Raw genomic sequence first — 22,500 nt, forward strand, 5'->3', positions numbered from 1 at the left:
TATTCTGAAATATAGAAATACTTTGCGTCACTTTATCCTTAGACTCGTACAAACACTAAACGAAGATCTTGCTCGTTGAGCTAAATTCGGTGAGGGAATGGTTGTATTCTCTTCTAATGATCTTCGTGTAACTGTTAACGTCCATTTTTAGTTTGTTTTTCGTGACAGTGATACCAACGATACTCAACAGGGAGTTTACCCGTTTCAATCTGCGAACATGCAACAAGATAATTAAACGAGTGTTTAAATCATCACTGCGAACGGTATCTAAATCACATGACTAACTCTGATTCCTTCTCATGAGGGTATATACAGGTATATACAGGTATATACAGGTATATAAAGAATATGCTGTATAAGCAGAACCTCACCAACGTCCGAACAGAGATAACGATCTGCAATCATTTGATGAAGTTCCTCGTCTTTCAAAGCTTCTAACTACTTCTTGCAACGAGATTAAATCTGCTACAATCGCCACCATATTGTTGTCGTGTTACACGTTACAGGAGACGGGAACCATGTTTCTATGACGCTGATATAATGAGGATGTGTACCTTGATATAAGGAGGATGTATATCTTGATATAATGAGGATGTAACGCAAGGATGATGAAACATACATCACATTTGAAGAGTCATCGTACGATCCGCAAATACTGATACGGAGTTTTGGACTCCACCGGTTGATACATTTAATTAAATTGAAATTACACCACCACCATCTAAAGAAACAATTTAAGTTGTTTTATGTATTTTTCCTTGATCACAGTTCCCTAAATTTCTGAGATGTTGATGTACCTTGGGGTGTCAGAAATGTCAAACAGAAGATGACTATGAAATATTTCACTATTCATGCATCATAATACATAATATAAATTAATTAAACTAATTACTTCGTAATATGTAGGTGATATAAGGCAGCTATGCTGGTAGAGTCGTTTTCACGCCGGATTAAATGCTTAGTGACATTTCTCTTGGTTCCGTATATTCAGAGTTCAAATACCGCCGGGATCGACTTTGCAATTCATCATTTCGGGGTCAATGAAATAAATACCAGTTGAGCACTGGGATCGATGTAATCGACTCACCCCCTCCACAAAATTCCAGGCCTTGTGTTTGTAAAAAAGAATTATTTAGTTGATAAACTGATTTTAATCTTTATAGATTAAACGAAGGTCCTACATGGAAGTACATGTCATTGCCCTCAACAGCAGTGGTGACAGCACTGTAAAGTTGGTGACGGTTTTTCTGTAATTAACCGCATGAACCTAGTAGTTTGTTTTAGAAAGCCTGTCTAGGCAACCAGACACAGTTTTATACAAAAAAAATCGATCGTATTACAGAAGATATATCCGGAAACCCATCAATATCCACCATAGAGTATATATAAAAGTGTAAACAAGAGAGAATGGATTGATCAAATGCTTTTTATTGTTTCATCTCCACTTTACCAGAAGATTATTGCTGAAATAGTATTATATAATGTATTAAATATATCGTACAATGCATCGTACCATTCTTATTTCACAACATTTGCAACAGAAAACTCATCAGGTATGAACGCAATGACTTTGCTAAATCAAGCCATATTCCATATTTATATCTCATCTATCCTCAGATGGCTATATCTTCAATAGTTAGTCTCTTTTTATAATGATGTGATAGCAAGGAGCGGTTTCAGTTAAAAAAGATTTATGTGAATGAGACTCTGCATATCACATATTAGAGAAGAACTTCGAAGCAGAAAATAAATGGATTTGTTCGCCACACAACCTGGAAGCCACTTTGTGAACATAAGTAATTTTCTAACGCTAATAAGAAATCATTTCCAACTTAAACATAATCTCTATAGCCTAATCTGTTCAACTCACACAATGTTAAGAGCAGATATTCTTGTATGAGCAACCTAGTTCACAACGTAGTTCATAAGCCTCACCTCAGGTATCTAACCTTACTTGGGTGCATCTGTACACACAAAGAAGCACAGACCTGTGTTTGTGTGTGTGTGTATGAATTAAGTATATACACAAGTCTGTGTGTGTATAATTAAGTATATGCGCAAATGAAGCATCTACATTTCATGGCATACATAAATACATACATACAAGCATACATACACACACACACACACACACACACATATATATATATATATATATGTATATATATATATATGCATATACATACATGGATATATATATATATATATATATATATATATATATATACACATGCATATATATATATATATATACACGCATATATATATATATATATATACATATATATATATTATATATATGTGTGTGTGTGTGTGTGTATGTATGCATTTATGTATGCCATGAAAAGTAGCTGTTTCATTTACTAATGATGTGACTATAATTTAAATTCTGTCTCGTAGTCAATTGTCGTCCATACAAGAAATCAAGAAAAAGGAATAATCTTGATATGATTGACATTGCTGGAAATTTAACCTAAGCTTTTGCGTAGACTGACTTGGTGGACAAATTTGTGCATAAATCACGTGATTTTCTGCTATCCGATTGACTGAACAACCGTCCGTATATCAATATATAACTTGAGTATTATGACGGGTGAGTTGTCTCCTTCAATGACCATGTCAGATGACATTCTTTTGATGAGACGAGGCAGTACTGGAGTCAATTCATTCAACTAAAATTTTTCAAAGTGGTGCCCCAGCATGGCCACAGTCTAATGACTGGAACAAGTAAAAGTTTATAGTTAACTGCTTCCACAAAGTTATTTCAAACAAAGAGGTAATGTTTTCATCGGCAAGTTGAATTGTTCAATGCTAAACACTGTCTATCTGTGATAAAAGATCGATAACTAATGGCGTAATTATTGTACAGAATCTAAATGTCTAATAATTGATTTCGGAATAACATTAACTGTTTAATTCTGGAAATAATACAGTATTAAAGAATATAAAGGCGTTATTTATGTGCTTATCAAACAGAACTTATTACGTCCACAACAAATGTGTATATATATATTACATATACATACAAATATATATATATGTGTGTGTGTGTGTGTGTGTGTGTGTGTGTGTGTGTGTGTGTGTGTGTGTGTGTGTGTGTGTGTGTGTGTGTATAAGTATACGTGTATATATATAAGGATATACATTGTGAGTGTGTGTATATATGTATATATAAAATTAATCAAACGACATACTAAGTATTCTACCTGCTGGAAATAACAGTCAAAACTCTTATTTAAATCACCAAAAGCGTTTTGGCTGTTATTTCCAGCAGGTGGAAATACTTAGTATGTCGTTTGATTGATTTTAATCCTTCAGCTATTTAATGCTTTTTGGGGACCTACAATCGCCCATATTTTTGATTCTGTTATAATCATTTTTAAATTGTTACACTAGATAATAACAGAGTCAGTGGTATCTTCACAAATTATTTTTTCGTGAATTATTTGCTCCGTATTGATATATATATATATATATATATATATATATATATATATATATATATATATATATATATATATATATATATATATATACACGTATAAATACGTACATGCATACATATATACACACACATACACTTATACACCTATGTGCGTGTGTGTGTGTGTACACATACATACACACAGAGAGTCGTGTGCATAAAACACGGTGCCATAACTATGAGGAATGAAGAATGAGATGCAATAATTAATTGGATTTATGTGATAATCAAGACGAGGAGGAGGTAGTGGGGGTGTTGCTGGTGTTGTTGGTAGTGATGATGGTTTTGGTAGTGGATGCGAGGGTTGAAGATGCTGTTCTTTTTCTGAAGATGAGAGTGTAGCAGACATTGTTTATAATGACGGACTTAACGTTCTGTGGACATATAAAGTACACCGATATAGAACGGTGTGTGCATTCGTTTCCATACACAGACATTCCTGCATAGTTACACGTGTACAGATTTATGCATGTACAGTTAGATTGGTCGTTAAATAGTTGTATTAGAAACAACTCAGAAATCATGGAAGTTTTAATTTTCATAACAAAAGTTACGTTGGTCATATTGTCACTAGTCTTTCCCGTAGGCTAACAATGCATCTGCCTCAAGGAAGCAAAGCAATACTTTAATAAAAAGAAAATGAAATATTTTCCTATTATCTTTAGCACTGTCCTATATTCTGATGGATTTTTTTTTTCTTCGGTTTCGTTTGTGCGATTTTTCTGACATAAACATCTGTTATATCTTTGTCAAGTTTCTTTGTTGAACCGTCTTTGCTAAGCTGCATCCGTAAAAATAAACATAAACCATAGAAGAACGAAGTGCCAATCATTTCAACCATCGTAGGCAGCAAAAAATTATTAATACAGGAAAAACGTTTTGCAAAAATATTCTTGAAGCAATTATAAATATCAAGATTTCTTTATGAATTATTGGAAATATTCTGTATGAAATTCTTCACACAAAGAAACAAGCATACCTACCCATGGCTTCATTGACAACGTTTCAACACAACTTACTTCTTTAGCATGCGAAAGCAAGGCCCAATACACAGAGAATAAGTGAAAACGTACCCATTACTTAAAGCCATTTTTCTAAACTCCTCTCTTCATAAACTGCCATTATCGATGAGAATGTAAGATGGAATTTATCAATCTGACACACATTTACTACCTGATGGTAAAATCTCTGCACATTTGAAAGGCCGATAAAATGGAATCGAAAAATCTAATAGACAAATTTTGGAAGAATAACAAAGAATTTACTAAGGAAATGGAAGAGATTAGAAAAAGAATTTCGTAAAAGAGGAAAAGAGAAATAATGGGTTTTAGAAGAAAAGTGGTTCAGTGGTGAGTAGTTTTTTTACCATTTGTAGATAAATATATTGCATGTGAGGGTGTGAGCGCACGTGTATAGATATATATACACACACACATACATATATATATATATACGTACATACACACATACATATATATACATACATACACACATACATATATATACATACATATATATATATATATATATATATATATATATATATATATATATATATATATATATATATGCGCAGACATATGCATATATATATATATATATGCATATATTTATATATATACATATATATGCATCCATACACATACACATTCACTAACACACGCACACGTACACACACTCGCGTTTGAATGAACTGACGAGAAAACAGTATTTCTTATATAATATAGTAGAATCTTATTTATTCCTTCGAAGCAAAAGAGTCACTTCGTCTCTACTTAAATTTTTCGGTATGTCTGATCTCACAGGCAGCAAGAAAGTGTATGTTTACTTAAGCTTTGCGTACGCGACGTATATACGGGTGTGTAGGTGTACGCACGTGAGTATGTTTCTATAAGTGAGTGTGTCTGTGTACACTGGATTCTAATTTCAACCTACTTCACCTGTCTATCGTATAACTATTCCAAACACTTGCGAAACGTATAAAAGACGCAATGTCTGAGTCTTCCGGGCTGAAGTAAGAATGATTCTTGTTGAAAGCTGGCTACTTTTACCTATTCCAATATACTTGTTATCTAGGTCCTAGAATTCCACACAAACATTGTCATAATTAAAGTAAAGAAGGAAAAGAAACAGGGAATAAAAGAGTACAAAAAAAAAACGAACTAAAATCATGATTCTGTACCAATATATGAAGCAGTGTTTTTCAGATATCTGCATTAATTTTTTTAAGAGCGAACGACAGTATTCCAAAACACATTCCTCCAACAAAAAAACGTTAGCTTAATAGATGATCAAATCATGACTAGGATTCCGCCATTTCGTGAATTAGACAGACCGCATTTTTATGCATTATATTTAATGTATGTTTATATTATATTTTATGAGTAGATTGTGTCTGTTGACATGTCTCGGTTGCATTGGTTTCTTTGTACTTTGCCATTACAGAAACAAATTTATGACTGGTCTCTGCGAGATCGAACTACAGTGAATAAAATAACTCCAAATAAGAATACATCTATGCTTAACCTGCAGGAAATGGCAGCCAAACTTCCCTCTAATCACTCCATACTCTCTTAAAATATATCTTCTACAGGTTTCAGTCATTAGACAGCGGCCTTGCTGGAGCACTACTTTCAAGAATTTTAATCGAACGATTCGCCCCCAGTACTTATTTTTTTAAAGGTCTGGTAATTATTCTAACGGACTTTTTTGATGAACTGCTAAGTTACAGGCACATAGACACACCAACACTTGTTTTCAAGCGGTGATGGGGGCACAAGCACACACACGAACACATAAACACACACACACACACACACACACACACATATATATAGATATGTAAATATATATATATATATATATATATATATATATATATATATATATATATATATATGTATATGATGGGCTTCTTTCAGTTTCCGCCTACCAAATCCACTCACAAGTCTTTGGTCGGTCTGAAACTATAGTAGAAGACACTTGCCCAAGGTGCCACGCAGTGGGACTGAACCCGGAGCCACGTGGTTAGGAAACAAACTTCTCACCACTCGTCCACGCCTGCGCCTACGAAATGGCTGCTAAACTTACCTTGAACCACTCTATACTCTCTTAAAACATGGAGGGCACAGCGGATAATGGACAGCAGAAAAAGTTGTGTTGGTCACGTCCGAAGTGCTTTGGCAGGTTTACTTTCGTCGGAACTGTCTAGGCCTAAACAACAACAACAACAACAGCAACAACATAACACCGCCACCACCAACAACAAGTATACCGACAGCGAAAAACTGGAAATTAACAACACTTGACGGGAAATATGAGCCAACCAAATCAGACAACAGTTAAACCACAATGTCATTGTATAAATGGTATTTTTGTTTCTTTATTTAAATCAAACTATTTGCATTTTGCCACGTGACAAATGTGAATCTTAAAGTTCTAAAATGATTTCTCTTTTTGTTTTGCGCCGTTTTTCTTTTTTTTCTTTTTTTTTTTTACTTTCTGGTTTAGAAACTGGTTCTTTAGGGTTTATCTTCGTAGACATTCAGTTTAATTATGGTAATGTCTACGCACAATTTTAAAACCTAGTTATCAAGTATGCAGAAATAGACAAAAGCCTCAGATATTGCGACGCGTAGACGTTTATTAAATGCTTGGGGCGATCGTTAGATACACAGGTGAAGTAGTGCGAAATTAGAATCCATTGTACGGAGAGACGGAAACAGAGAAAAGCAAACAAGCTCAGTAAGAGAGACAGGGAGGGAGAGAGAGAGAGGGAGAGAGAAGAAACAGACAGAAATATCAAAATGCAATGAAATAAAACATAGTTATTGCTGTTTACATGGCATTGAAAGAGATTATTGTTAATAAAAGAGTACATTATCTACACAGACAGACACACATACACACACACATACACATATACATACATATATATGTATCTATAGGTGTGTGTATATATATATATATATATATATATATATATATATATATATATATATATATATATATATATATATATATATATATATATATTCATATATATATATATATATATATATATATATACATATATATATATATGTATGTATATATATGCGTGTGTGTGTGTGCATGTATGTATGCATGTGCATATACATATATATATATATATATATATATATATATGCGTGTGTGTGTATTAGCAATTATTATTATTAGCAATTATTAGCATCTCTGTATCTTTTTTTAGTTTCCATGGTTGTTTATGCACAATTAATAATTTTTAGTTAGTTGCTATGTAAAATACTAACAGAATTCTGTCGGCGCAGAAAACGTCTCAGCGCCAAAACTCCAAAATGGGTTTGCGCAGAATCAGTGTTAGGGAGTCTTTGTCGCCAAAACGCCTCAAACCCTTCAAAAGAGGTGCCTCATGACAGGAGTAGCTCTTTTTTCGAAGCAATCTTAGATGTTATGCAAACAGAGATATTCAATACATAAAAGGTGCTTATTTCAACAGCTCTCATGTTTCTGAAGACGGCCACTCCAGGCCAGAGTGGTCTTAATCGTTTCTAGCCATATTGACACTGGATTTCTACAATAGTTTCGATTACAACCTGTTGCATGTAATAGTGTATGCGTGTGGAGATGGGCATCTGTGTGTAGATTGTGTGTGTTTATGTGTGTGTGTGTGTGTGTGTGTGCGTAAGTGAGTGAATGTGTATGTCTGTCTGTCTGTATGTATGTATGTCTATCAGTCTGTATGTCTATCAGTCTGTCTGTCTGTCTGTATGTCTATCAGTATGTCTATCAGTCTGTCTGTTTGTCTATCAGTCTGTCTGTTTGTCTGTTTGTCTGTCTATCAGTCTGTCCGTCTGTCTATCAGTCTGTCTGTCTGTCTGTCTGTCTATCAGTCTGTCTGTCTGTCTGTCTGTCTGTCTGTCTGTCTGTATGTATGTATGTATATACGCATTTAAAAGTTGAAGAACGTGGAAGATACATAAAATACATATATAAAATATTGGTAAACGATGGCGGAAGTAAGAGCGTGGAAGATAAAAAACTATAAAGAAATATGGAATGTCAAGAATTAAAGATGTAATGCAACAAAGAAGCGATTATCGTAAACGGTGAGATCAGGATTGGCTGAAGCTGGAGCGGGAACGGAAGACTGCCAAGGTTTATGATGAATGGTTAATTGTTAGACTATTATTGTACTATATAGAAATGTGCTCTGAAAGATAAAAGTCGAAAATATCTAAAAGTGTATTATTGTTAGCAATATAGTGAAAATCACGAATACATATCAGTAGGTTAAGTGTAGAAAAATGAAGGGGAGATAATGTATGATTGTTCTTTGTTATAAGCACAAGTATTGATCTAAATAATCAGGTAGAATGATATTTCAATATTTTTAAAAATTGGTGTCATTTCGTAAATGTTTCTGATCAAGCATTTAGAAAATGCTCAAACTTCTGTATGGGAAAGAAGCTTGTTCCCCCACTATGTCGTCTTGGTTTCTGTCCCATTGCAGAGCACCCTGGGCAAGTGCCTTTCACTATAGTCACGGGCCGAGTAAAATTTTGTGAATTCAATTCAAAGTAGAGGCCATCGTGTGGCACTGTCCGAAGCCACTTTTCTGCCAGTTCTTTGATCCAAGCTGATACCAGTTCTTGTCCTTCGAAGCGAAGAACTTTGCTGTTCCGATCCATGGCTCACTTCCTGCGTTCGCGATGCTTCATCGACCAAAAGAAGGTGGAAACATTAGTGACTGATGCCCAACGTGAGGTCAAAGAACAGGCAGAAAGGCGGCTTTAAACGGCGTGACACGAATGGCCTCTACTATGGATGCGAGACTACTTTTTGCGTAATTTGATGATTGAAGCAAATAAGATTCCCAAAAATTGCTAAAATCTTGATATACACACACACACGCACACACTGAAACACACACACACGCACACACTGAAACACATAAACACACACACACGCGCACAATATGAAGTGGATGTTGTCCAGTGTTGCAGAGAAAACGCTACGTCAGCGCACTACATTCAAACACACATATTTCTACACCTAAGTACAAGTTTGAATGATGCTCACAAAAACAATCAAGCTCGTACACGCCTTGTCCCCCTCTCGCTCTCATATACTTGCATATATGTGTGTGTGTATATATATATATATATATATATACACACACACACACATATATACACACAGACATATGTGTGCATATAAGTCTATACACGTATATAGAGAGCGACAGGGTAGATAGATAAATAGAGAGAGAAGGAGTGTGTGTGAGAGAGAGAGGGAGTGTGTATGTGTGTGTGTGTGAGAGAGAGAGAGAGAGAGAGAGAGAGAGAGAGAGAGAGAGAGAGAGAGAGAAAATATATAGACTGCTTTTCTAACGCACACTCATGCGCACAGCTTCAACATGCAAATACAGAGAAGATTAACGTACAAGCGAGAAACGGACAGACACAAATGTACACACACGCACACACACACGCACACACACACACACACACACACACACACACACACACACACACACACACACACACACACACACACACACACACAGGCCTGTGCACATTCCAAGATTTGTTCGTTAATTAGAAATGGCAGGTGAGTCAGTTTCGACACGTACAAGTAAAATTTGTGCACAAACACAGACACACAAAAACACAGAGACACAAACATACAGATACACAAAAGGATACACACACACTCATATATACACACAGACACACTCAAATAAGCTTCCATTATGTCGTGTAACTATACATGTTCGCACTCAAATTTATGTACACAAACACAAACACGTACAAATGTATACACTCACAAACAAGCATTACATATTTCAACTAATACAACTACTACTACTACTACTACTACTACACACACACACACACGCCTGCGCACACTGAAACACATAAACACACACACATGCATACACAGGCATTAACGTTACACTGAGACAACACATACACTCGCAGGCCAGCGAACAAGACTATAAATGGTCGCTCAACTTGCAAGAAATGGAAGAAATCTTTCCCTCAAATCACACCCGATAATGTTAAAAATGCAAACATTCATAAGATACTATAAGCCAACATATGGCGTTTGCAGACTGGATGGACAAGGCCAAACATCCTTTAATCACAGCTCTGCTTATGTTGGTCTCATCAGGAGTTTCACGGCAACAGCGGTTACATTTCTTTTAAACTTATTCTTTTCTACTCTATGCACAAGGCCCAAAATTTTGAGGGAGGGGGCCAGTCAATTAGATCAACCCCAGTGCGCAACTGGTACTTAATTTATCGACCCTGAAAGGATGAAAGGCAAAGTCGACCTCGGTGGAATTATTTGAACTCAGAACGTAAAGACAGACGAAATACCGCTAAGCATTTCGCCCGGCGTGCTAACGTTTCTGCAAGCGCACTGCTTTTTTTCTGAAACTTATTGTAAATACACCGTCCTAGATATATCCATTAGTAAGAAGTTTCAGTGGTAAGAAATTTGATCCACAACTACACGGCTCCAGGTTCAATCCCACTGCGTGGCACCTTGGACAAGTGTCTTCTACTATAGTTTTGGGCCGACCAAAGCCTTGTGAGTGGATTTAGTAGACAGAAACTGTAAGAAACCCGCCGCGTAAGTGTGTGTGTGTGTGTGGTAACAAGCTTGCTTCTTAACCACATGCTTCCGGGTTGGGTCCCACAGCGGGGTACCTTGGGCAAGTGTCTTCGATCAAAGCTTTGTGAGTGAATTTGGTAGACGAAAACTGGAAGCCCGTCGTACGTGTGTTTGTGCGTGTGTGTGTATGTGTGTGTGTGTGTGTATGTGTATGCGAGTACATACGTGTGTCCCTTATTTTTAGCGAACGAGAGAACATAACATAGACGAATGCAGGAGTTTGTTTTGGCTATCCCAAGGTAAGAGCTGCTGACTCAGACAAAACGTACTTTATGTTTATATTGCTACATGTGTTAAAGAGCGTGTTTGTATGTGTATGTATTTGCGCATGTATATATATATATATATATATATATATATATATATATATATATATACAGAGTAGAGGAAATTGAAAACGCAAATCGTAGGCAGTCAAACAGATTCCTGAACGCATAAATGAAGATATTCAATCAACGTAATTGAATCATATATATTTATACACATCAGCATAAATCAAGCATGTACAGGCGTGAAGATTCTCCAAGGGTATAAAGAATAAAACGAAACATACATAAAAACATAGAAGAAATACAAAAACATATGAAAATACATATAAAATCATATATAAATAAATATTACATGTAAAGAGTTATGCGTGATAAATATAGGAGGCGTAAAACAAATGAGAGGTTGATAAATATAGGAATAAAAACGTCAACCTTCAAAATGGCAAACCGCTTAAATCGTCTAAAAATCCCTTATAAATCTAGGTTATAAGATAGAAGTGACGCAAGATATCAAGGTTAAGAACAATAAATAAAATAGGATCCGAAAATAAGAGGGTGTTCCATCTACGGCCGTTTCAGGAGTGATCATGGTTACAAGTTAAATACTCCATATATGCAATTTCCCCATCATCAGGATGATGTACTCCTTGGTGGCATAACCTTTTACATGCAAGCTTTATTTATATGTAGTTTTATATGTATTTTTATATATTCTTATGTATTTTTGGTTTTATTCTTTATACCCTTGGACAATCTTCACGCCTCTACATGCATGATTTATGTTGATGTGTATAAATATATATGATTCAATTACATTGATTGAATATCGTTCAGGAATCTGTTTGACTGCCTAAGATTTGCGTTTTCAATGTCCTCGACTCTGTATTTTTTCGTATTGGCTCTCTATGAGCACTCCGTAAAGAGCCCATACTTCCTGTAACATACTTCATGTTATATATATGGTATGTGTGGGTATACATATATATTTAACACAAGTATGGATAAATACACATGCGTGGCACCTTGGGCAAGTGTCTTCTACTATTTATATGTATATATATGTGTGTGTGTGAGTGTCTGTATACGTATATATATACGTGCATATAAGTAAATGTATAAATGTATATATATAGATGTATGCATGTATGTATGTATATACATATACATCAGCATAAACATTTGCACAATTGCTTATCTGTAAATATGTGCGTGAAACAGACGCAATTACCCTTCATTTATAACATATCAGAGAAACAGTCCTTCCGTTTTGTTTTCCTAACATTAGACTGATATCTAAGCCGCCGGTACTTTACCCTTATTTATAATCATCTGTTGTTGTGTACTCGCAGTGAACCCTTGCTTGCAGCACTTGAAATGTACTTTGTCGAATTCTCACGCGGTTGTATACGTGTTTCTTCATACCTAACTACATATATAAATACATACATGCATACACTATATATTTTTATACACATATATACATACATCTGTGTGAGTATACATATGTATATGTATGCATTTATGCTTGTATATTTGAATGGACGTTCTTATACGCACATGAGTGTGTTATGTGTGTGTGTGCGTGTGTGTGTGTGCGTGTGTGTGTGTGTGTGTTCGTGCGTGTATGCTTGTGTGTTTGTAGATACAACATATATATATATACATATGCATCATATGTTTTCACATATATTAGACACGCACGTATAAGCTAATGTATATATAATGTTAATGTATATAAAATACATAATGCCTGTATATATATATATATATATATATATATATATATATATATATATATATATATATATATATATATATACATATATACATTATATGTACATATATGTATATATATATATATATATATATATATATTATGTACATGCGTGTGTATTATTTATGTATAAGTATAAATGTAAATGGATATGTGTATATATGCGCATAAGTTTACGTACACATAAATACATATACATGTGTGCGTGTGTGTGTGTATTATAAGAGATATTGCTTCATGTTCAGATTTATTCAGATGCGTGTGAATGAAAATGAATATAAAAATATGTATGTCTGTGTGTATGTGCGTACGTGTGTGTATATGTGTGTGTGTGCGTGTGTGTATACACACACACACGTATGCATAAACGTTCACGAAAACTAAGGCATTCATGTGTGTGTGTGTGTGTGTGTGTGTGTGTGTGTGTATCACGGTGAAATAGATGAAGATAATGTTCTTATTGGTATCGATTTTTGTTGATAATATTGATATTATTATTATAGCTGCTGCTTCTGTCGTTACCGTTTCCTTATTGTTTTGTTGTTTCGTTGTTGTTGCTATTGTTGCTCTATACGTAACAACAGGTTATCGTAGCACTAAGCATACATGTTTACTAACAGCAAAACAACCATCAAACAGCGTCTAGTGACCAACGTTATCGTACTATTATTATTATTATTATTATTATTATTATTATTATTATTATTATTATTATTATTATTATTATTATTATTATTATCACTATTATTATCATCATCATTATTATTATCATTGTACACTAGCTTGCTTAGCTGGAGATGCGATGACTCATTCCTATCGACCAGATGACGTCATCGCTCCAAAGCTAGGTTTGTGAGGTTTATAATTACAGAAAAAAACAAAACAAATAGTTGAATGCATATCAATACCAACAGCAAAAACAAAATGAAAGTGAAAGTAAATAAATCTTGACTAATATTCACAATAATATAATCTGTTGCATGCTGAAAATAGTAATTATTGTTAAACCATTAATAATAGAAATAGTATAACAGCAACAATTATCTTCATATTAGAAATAACTGTAACCCTCCCCCCTTTTTTTTGGTTCTATCGTAGGTCAAATAATTTTTGTTTTGCTTGTTTTATATTGTGATATTGTTATTATAATATTGTCGTTTAGGTTGTTGTACCTATTGTTGTCGTTGTTGTTGCTGCTGGTGGTGGTGGTTGTCTTGTTATTTGTTTACATTTTCTAATACTTTTATTCTGAAGTTATAAAAGCAAAGTTATGGCGAGTACCTGTACGCGCGCGTACACACACACACACACATACAAACACACATAATCTATATGTATATGAGTATGTATATATATATATATATATATATATATATATATATATATATATATATATATATATATATATATATATATATATATATAATATAATATAATATAAATAATATATAAATATATGCATATATCCATACATATATGTACATACCTGCATCTATATGTATAAATATATGCATATATGGGTGCAGGACATCAAATAACTAAAACAAATAAAGAATAAAATAATAAAGGAACCTATTTGTGTGCGTGTGTGTCTTTATATGCATATAGATCATTACATGCATACACACACACGCATATATATGCACATAGTCCTATACATATATAATATAATATACATAATTATATGTATGTGCATATATATGTATATATATACATATGTATATATATATATACATACATACATACATACATGCATACATACATACAAATATATACATATCGATAGACATAATTTAAAATATAGTTATAGTTATATTTATACTTCTACATTTATGTATGTATACATATACACTCGTTTAAATATTTTCGATCATCTAAGTACACATGTGTGTCTGTACGTATGTATGTATGAATGGATGTATATGTCACACGCATACGTGTTAGTCTATGTGGGTACGTGTTTTCGTTTTTGCGAAAAGGAACAGGTGCACGTAATTATAATGACTTTCTGTTGTGAACGTCTACGTTTGATATTACTGCTACACGTGATCGTATACACACACACGCACTCACCACCACCACACCTATATATCTTATATAGTAAACCGGAGTTTGTGTGTGTGCATGTGTGTGAGTCCTGTTCCTTAGGGATTCGGAAACTGAGTTGCCGAATTTGACGTATGATGTATCGAAAGATTCAGTAATCTTTCAGCTACCAAATAAAGTTTTTTTTTGCACAACTCTTTTTTACTACAAAAATAACTTCGAAAACGACGTTGGGTCGCACAGTTTTGAGGTTAATTGTTGGAAGTCAAGTAAACTGAGATGTACATATATTGTTATCGTATAGATTGGAACTTCAGTACGAAGTTTTGAACTCATATCTTGTGGTTAGTAATCCATTACCTTAAATTTGAAACCATTAAGTCTTTAAGCATTATTTTACTGGGTTTAGTCTTTCGACTGTCACCATGATGGGGAATCACCTTCAAATATTTAATTGATCCTACTGAGCTCAGCACACATTTAACTCTGACATTTATTTTATAGATCTCTGCTTGATAAACTTTGAGACATAGTGGGACACAATATTCGATTTAACAACAAATGTAAACACACACACATATTAGATGTAAGAATGACTGTGTGGTTGAGAATTTTGCTTCCAAACCACATGATTCCACGTTCAGTCCCTCTGCATGGTACCTTGGGCATGCGTTTTCTACTATAGCCCAAGGGCAACCTCAAACTTGTGGCCTAATTTGGTTGAGGGAAACTACAGTGTCGTTCATCAGAAAATTACCGAGGAAACATGTTTATAAAGAAGAGTTGTTTGCTTCATACACCTCGTGTACCGAAATCTGATGATGATGATGATGTCAAATGGTTTTACCCCCGTCATGTGATCTTGTTGTGCTTTGTCTTGCCATGGATATGTGAGAACCATTCAAATTCCTTCTACAAGGAGATCTAACTAGAAAAATCGCACGAAGCCAATTTCGCATCCTTAGTATAAGAAAATGCAGTGAATTTTATTTCGCATATTAATCGGATGATGGGCAAAAACTTTCGGACTTCTTACACTTGTGTTGTGTGACGTGTAAAACTACTAACAGCAATGGATAAACGGTTGATGCCAGGCGCTGTGTGCTATTCTAATAATTTGGATGGCACCCAAACTTCACGAACAGTCTGTTTTGGGAAATCACAAAATTGAAACTATTCTGAAATAGCTAGCAACATTCTCAAGTTTTACCTGGCAATGAAGTGTAATATGTCATTAAAGGTATAGTTCTTCAACGCTCACCTGGATATTTATGCGGTGAAAGTCAAAGGATTAGCATCAGTGTAATTATTTTCTACTCTAGGACAAGGCCTGAAACTTTGGGGAAGAGGGCCAGTCGATTAGATCGAATCTAGTATGCAACTGGTACTTAATTTATCGACCCCGAAAGGATGAAAGGCAAAGTCGAACTCGGCAGAATTTGAACTCAGAACGTAAAGACAGACGAAATACCGCTAAGCATTTCGCCCGGCGTGTTAAAGTTTCTGCCAGCTCGTCGCCTTAGCATCAGAGTAATTCTGAAAGTTGTTACTAAGACGCCATTTTCAACCACCTGCAAGTCCATATATGCATACGTGCACAGATGCATATAGAATAGTGCAGTGTCTCTGTGTACTGCGTGTACATACGTATGTGCATATACATATATGTGTGTGTGTGTGTGTGTGTGTGTGTACTATATGTATGTGCTTGTGTTATATACATTGCTATATTACTGTTTAAAAGCAGACTTAGACACAACATACATACCCAGATCACATATTCCAAATAAAAGTAATAGAAATCCCCATGAGCCATGTTATGCATTGATTGGTTCCTCCGTTCCACCATTTCATTCCAGTTCGTCTAGAAAAGTGATGCCCGCACGCACGGCCACACATACACACATTTGGACTCTCCTGTAATTTGTTTCTACATTACTGACTAATATATTCCTCTCTGGCCAACTCAATAAAGAATTGTGAGATAAAGTTTGCAGACGGAATCTATCGCAGTCATTCCAACATTTCAAAACTCGATAGATTCTTTGTTTCATATCGGTTAGAAATTAACATATCATCTCCGATAATTTCGATTGCATCAGCATACGCCATCAACAAATCATTTATGCGTAACCTTTACATATATATTCAAATGTACGTTAACACATATTCACACAGACAGTTCCTTAGATACATATGTACATACATAAACATGTATACGTGTATGCATGCATACATTTATTAAAAAAATCTTGAATTGCTGAATATTTGTGGCATCCTGCTGGCTGGTCATCTCACACTTTTGGCTTTGATTTCAGTGTGCCACTGAGGGTTCGTCTAACTGTGCCACTAAATATCCCACAAATCATACACTAAATATAGATGCGCATATTGGATAATGCAGTTTTACATGTTAAAAGAGTTGGAATGTTCATGGTTGAATTGCTTTTGATCTTAGATTTGCTCAACCACTGTTGACCGGCGGCTTAACAACAACATCAAAAACTTGTTTTTAATACTTCACTCGTGCATCCGCTAAACAGTAGCTCAGTCTGTGAGAAATTACAGCTAAATTCTCTGAAAATTACACCCTACCATTTTAGAAAAGGAAGAATGCATTAGACGACATGTTCTTCCTTCTGTTATACGGTAAATTATTTCCTTCTGTAACCACTCAACTATGTCTACCTGGAACAAACGTAGTTGCATGGTTAAGTTTACTTCGGATCCACGTGACTCCGACTTCCAACCATTGGCACCTTGAGCATATATTTTCTACTATAAGTTAAATATACAAAAAATAGCGAGAAAAGAGATAAATCAATGCTTTTTGAGTAAAAATACCTTGTGTAGTTTGTGTTGTTGAAATCTGACGTGCACGGACGATTTCTCGACGCATTCGCCTGCATAAATCCAGAAATCCACGGATTGTTCCATTGGAAATCTGTAATACAATGCTTAAGTATCAATTTACAACGTTTTCTACCTTTTCTCTCTGGGAATGCGCGCGCGCGTGTGTGTACGGTATATGTGTTTAGACAGATAATATATCTATTCATTTCATTAGTTATTGCTCTTAACTCAAGCAGATGCTCGGTTAGCTGCCATATCTGGGCTGGATGCGGTTTCAGTTCTCAAATGTGGTTATTTCCCTTTATTTATGCTACTAACGTTCCCGAGGCCCCATAAACAGCACATTGAAACCTTTCCTCTCTTTCCTCTGGCATAATAGAATCTCTTGTAGCCTGTTATAGCTATTGGTGTTGTTTAGTCTCAAGTAAATTTTGACTTCTCAGACCCTCATCAAAATGATACCAGTTTAAAATATTTTTTAAAGACCATCTCGTCTTTCAGAGATATCAAGAATCATATCTCTATTCCACTATTTCTTTTTTATGACTGCTGAATTTAATATGTCGAGGATTTAGCTGCTATCTTCACAAATTGAGGCACCTGTTAGAGGCTCCTTCGTTCACGTGCTAGTATTCTCATTTATTTGTGTAAGGTTGCGAGCTGGCAGAGTCGTAAACGCGCCGAACGAAATGGTTTGTAGTATTTCTTCCGGTTTAAAAAAAAAAGGGCGAGCTGGTAGAATCGTTACCATGCCGGGCAAAATTCTTGGCGGTATTTCGTCCATCTTTACGTTCTGAATTTAAATTCCGGGGGATGGGGGTGGGAGATCAAATAAATACCAGTTGTGTACTGGGGTGGATGTAATTGACTTAACACCTCCGCCGAAATATCTGGCGAAATTGTTATTTATTTAAGTAGAGAGTTTCATGAACTACAATTAAGCTTCTGAACATGTGAGGAATAAGGCATAAATGTCACACAATCCCTTCCCCAATAATTCTGATACACACACATACACACACATATATACATATATATGTATGTGTATATGTATGTATATGTATATATACATCCTTGCACCCGCACAGGTAAATATATATGTATATATTTGCACAGAATATTGTGTATGTATACATTATATTATAGCAAAGGCGATGCCTCTTTAAACATATTCAAAAGATATTTGTAAAATATAATGTAATATAAAGCTATCTACGAGTTAAACTACAGAAGAAGAAGCCTATTCACCTGAAAGAACTAGACAAACCACACAAGAGAGACGAGCCAGACAAGCCAGACATGATGTAGCAGAAGCGAAAGAAAAAAATTCTGTTAACTTTCTCGATGAAACTGATAACATAATTCGAAAGAAGATAATCAAGCAAAGCGTACAGCGGCGTCTTCGGGTTAATTATATTCTACAAACTACTTCGCTTGACAAGGATAACAGACGATACCGATAAAATTATCATACTTAAAAAAACCAACCAAACTACACAGAAAATGCCCGCTTAAATGTTTTACTAACAAGAATTTACCTGCCCCTAAAACATTTGCCGAGGTCATGACACGTTCAACATAATCAACATTTGCAAGTATTATAAGCTAACAGAAAGGTGACCAGATGCACATAATTGGGTAAGTCTTAGTTTGCAAAGCGATTTGTAAAGACAAAACCCGGAAGTCTTTGATGCCACGACATCTAGAAAGAATGAACTGTACTTCACTTGTATTTAGACCTTGGTTCCACAGTTTGAAATGGTAAAACACATAAAGATGCTCGATCTGCTCCAAACAATAGCTAATTCCTTTTAACCTCACGCTGCTGATAAGTACCAGTAGTATCTAGTACTGATTGTAGTCGACTTTACGGTGCTGGGTACGTTTCTTTCATTCGTTACAATTTACTAAACATTATATATTACCGCAATTTGTGTGTGTGTGTGTGTGATTTAATTTACACTACATGAAGATACAACTAATAATAGTTTCTTGCTTTGGAAACGCAGGTCTAGGCATGTATGTTTATGTATGTATACACACATACACACACACCCTCACACACCTACATACATACATATATACATATTTGCATACATACATATATATATACACACATACATACATGCATGCATGCATGCATACATACACACATACATACATACATGCATACACACATACATACATACATACATACATGCATACATGCATACATACATACATGCATACATACATACATACATACATACATACATGCATACACACATGCATACATACACACATACATGCATACATACATACATATATACCTGTGCGTATGAATGCTACCCTGTATGTTTATTGGTGTGTGCCTGTGTATGTCCGGATGTATGTATGTATGCACGTATGGATGGATGGACGGACGGATGGATGGATGCACGTAAGCACGAATGTATGCATATTGTATATAAATAATTCAAAGCCAGAATTCTCTGAGACACAGTCTTCGGTTAGATTTAGATCTAGTATAAATAGACTGTTGCCAAAATGGAAATGTTACTTTCTATTGAAACTGGATATCATATCGTATCGCATAGGTCATGAATAATATTATCTTAATCTCAGCCACGTGCATACACATACACACACACACACACACACACACACACACACACACATGGGTGGTATTTTAATAGCTACAAGCGATTTATAATTTATATCTACCTATTTGTCTTTTAAAGGAGACATTTTAACAATCATGTATACCCGTACACACACACACGCACACACACGCACACACATACACACACACAAATAGATGTGTGTATGTGGGTGTTTGTTTGTATGTGTGTATTTACTTACTTGAGTCATGGGACTGATAGATAGATAGATAGATAGATAGATATGTATGTATGCATGTATACGTATGTGTGTAACTGAATATATAATGAATGATGGTAGTCTCTCGTAGACTGAGAAAGACTGTTCTGCCACTTCTATATGAACAACCTGAACAAATGATTTGTTTATAGTGAACAAATGTATGTGCTTTTCCTTACCTCAGTCCCGCCATCAAATCTACATTACTTGAACCAGTGCACGGGATATCGCACGTCATGACGGTTCGCAGCGTTTACCTACCGGTGTCTGCTGCTGAAGATGGGACAACCACTCTGAAATGTATGCGTCTAAATGTCTGGTTAGGATGCACTGTTAGCTGAAGTGTATATTGACACCTATTTATCTATAGCGAGAAATTTTCTCCATGACAAAATACAGTGAATGGCTTTTGCGGTTCGAATGTGCCTTAAACATATTTGAACTGGTAACAATTTGTACTTATACACGCCATTGTTTAGCGCTGTCACTTCGTAGAGTAAGAGAACGCATTGTCCTACAGACTGATTACTTTCCTCTGAGCAGCAGATGATGAAAATGCGTGGGAAGATCGTATTCAAAGTTTGCTTTGATGTGAAAGGATGGAAAAGTACACTCCAGAGAGGTGATTGTTATTAATTGTCTGTTATAAGCGCTTTGAATTGAAAATATGGATAAAAAAAAAACAAAGCAGGGTGAGGTTACTTTAGTCAATACTAAGTTAAAATGCTTTGAGAGTTACTTCTATAGTAATTGATGAGATGGCGTAGGAAGGAAAGGCGTTCCAACAAGGAGAGTCTCCACCCATAACAGAATTATTTTGTTGTTTTTCCTTTTCTTTCCCGATTTTTTATGTAATGGTTTGGGTGGTTTTTATATAGTTGGATTGCAGAGGGTGATATAACTGTAATTTGTAGGAGGAGAGGGAGGAGGCAGACGTGATACGGTTATCAGAATATATGTAGGCGAGAGAGTGACTTAGCGGAAAGACAGGATTTCAAACATGAACGGTTTTCTGTGGTGTTCTGCTTGCAGATAGGTATACCGACGGGAAAACACACACACACACACACACACACACACACACACACACACACGTGTACACACCAATACACACACATACATAAATACATATGTAGGTGTGTGAGTACATACGTATATATAAATATTTATGTATATGTATGTATGTGATGTATGTATATATTATATTTATCACAAGTGTGTGCATATTTACATACATGTATATATGTGTATGTGATGAATGTTTCATTTTATTTTGTTATATCATATATTATAATATATCATATTGTACTCTATTGTGTTGTATCATGTTATGTTATTTTATTTCATTTCCTATTATATAGGATACGCGTGTATATATTTATGTGGGGCTAATCCCGAAAGTTGTTGAAGTTGAGTAGGAGGCGAAACGTGTAGGAGGCAAGCAGGCAGACAGGCGAACGTCGAGGAGTTTCAATGATCGTTGTAACTTCCGGCTTAGGCAATCAATAGTGCATTATGTCATCGTTTTTGGA

The 22,500-nt window shown here is 35.1% G+C and overlaps 1 protein-coding gene across 8 annotated transcripts in view; it reads right to left on the reverse strand.

Moving 5' to 3' along the window:
* The window catches only part of LOC106884332 (glycine receptor subunit alpha-2), a 205,469-nt gene that overhangs the window by 164,964 nt on the left and 18,005 nt on the right, over nucleotides 1-22,500 (reverse strand). For 2 of the 8 annotated variants that reach the window (XM_052972551.2, XM_089361975.1), the window contains exon 2: nucleotides 18,101-18,200. The exons of the other annotated variants lie outside the window; for them this stretch is intronic. In XM_052972551.2, coding sequence (XP_052828511.1) covers nucleotides 18,101-18,165 — 65 coding nt within the window. In that variant the 5' untranslated portion in view covers nucleotides 18,166-18,200. The remainder of the gene's footprint in view (nucleotides 1-18,100; nucleotides 18,201-22,500) is intronic. 8 annotated transcript variants of the gene reach the window in all.

The sequence above is a fragment of the Octopus bimaculoides genome, chromosome 13, assembly GCF_046866305.1.
Source record: "Octopus bimaculoides isolate indiv1 chromosome 13, ASM4686630v1, whole genome shotgun sequence".
In the NCBI taxonomy this organism is placed as follows: domain Eukaryota; kingdom Metazoa; phylum Mollusca; class Cephalopoda; order Octopoda; family Octopodidae; genus Octopus; species Octopus bimaculoides.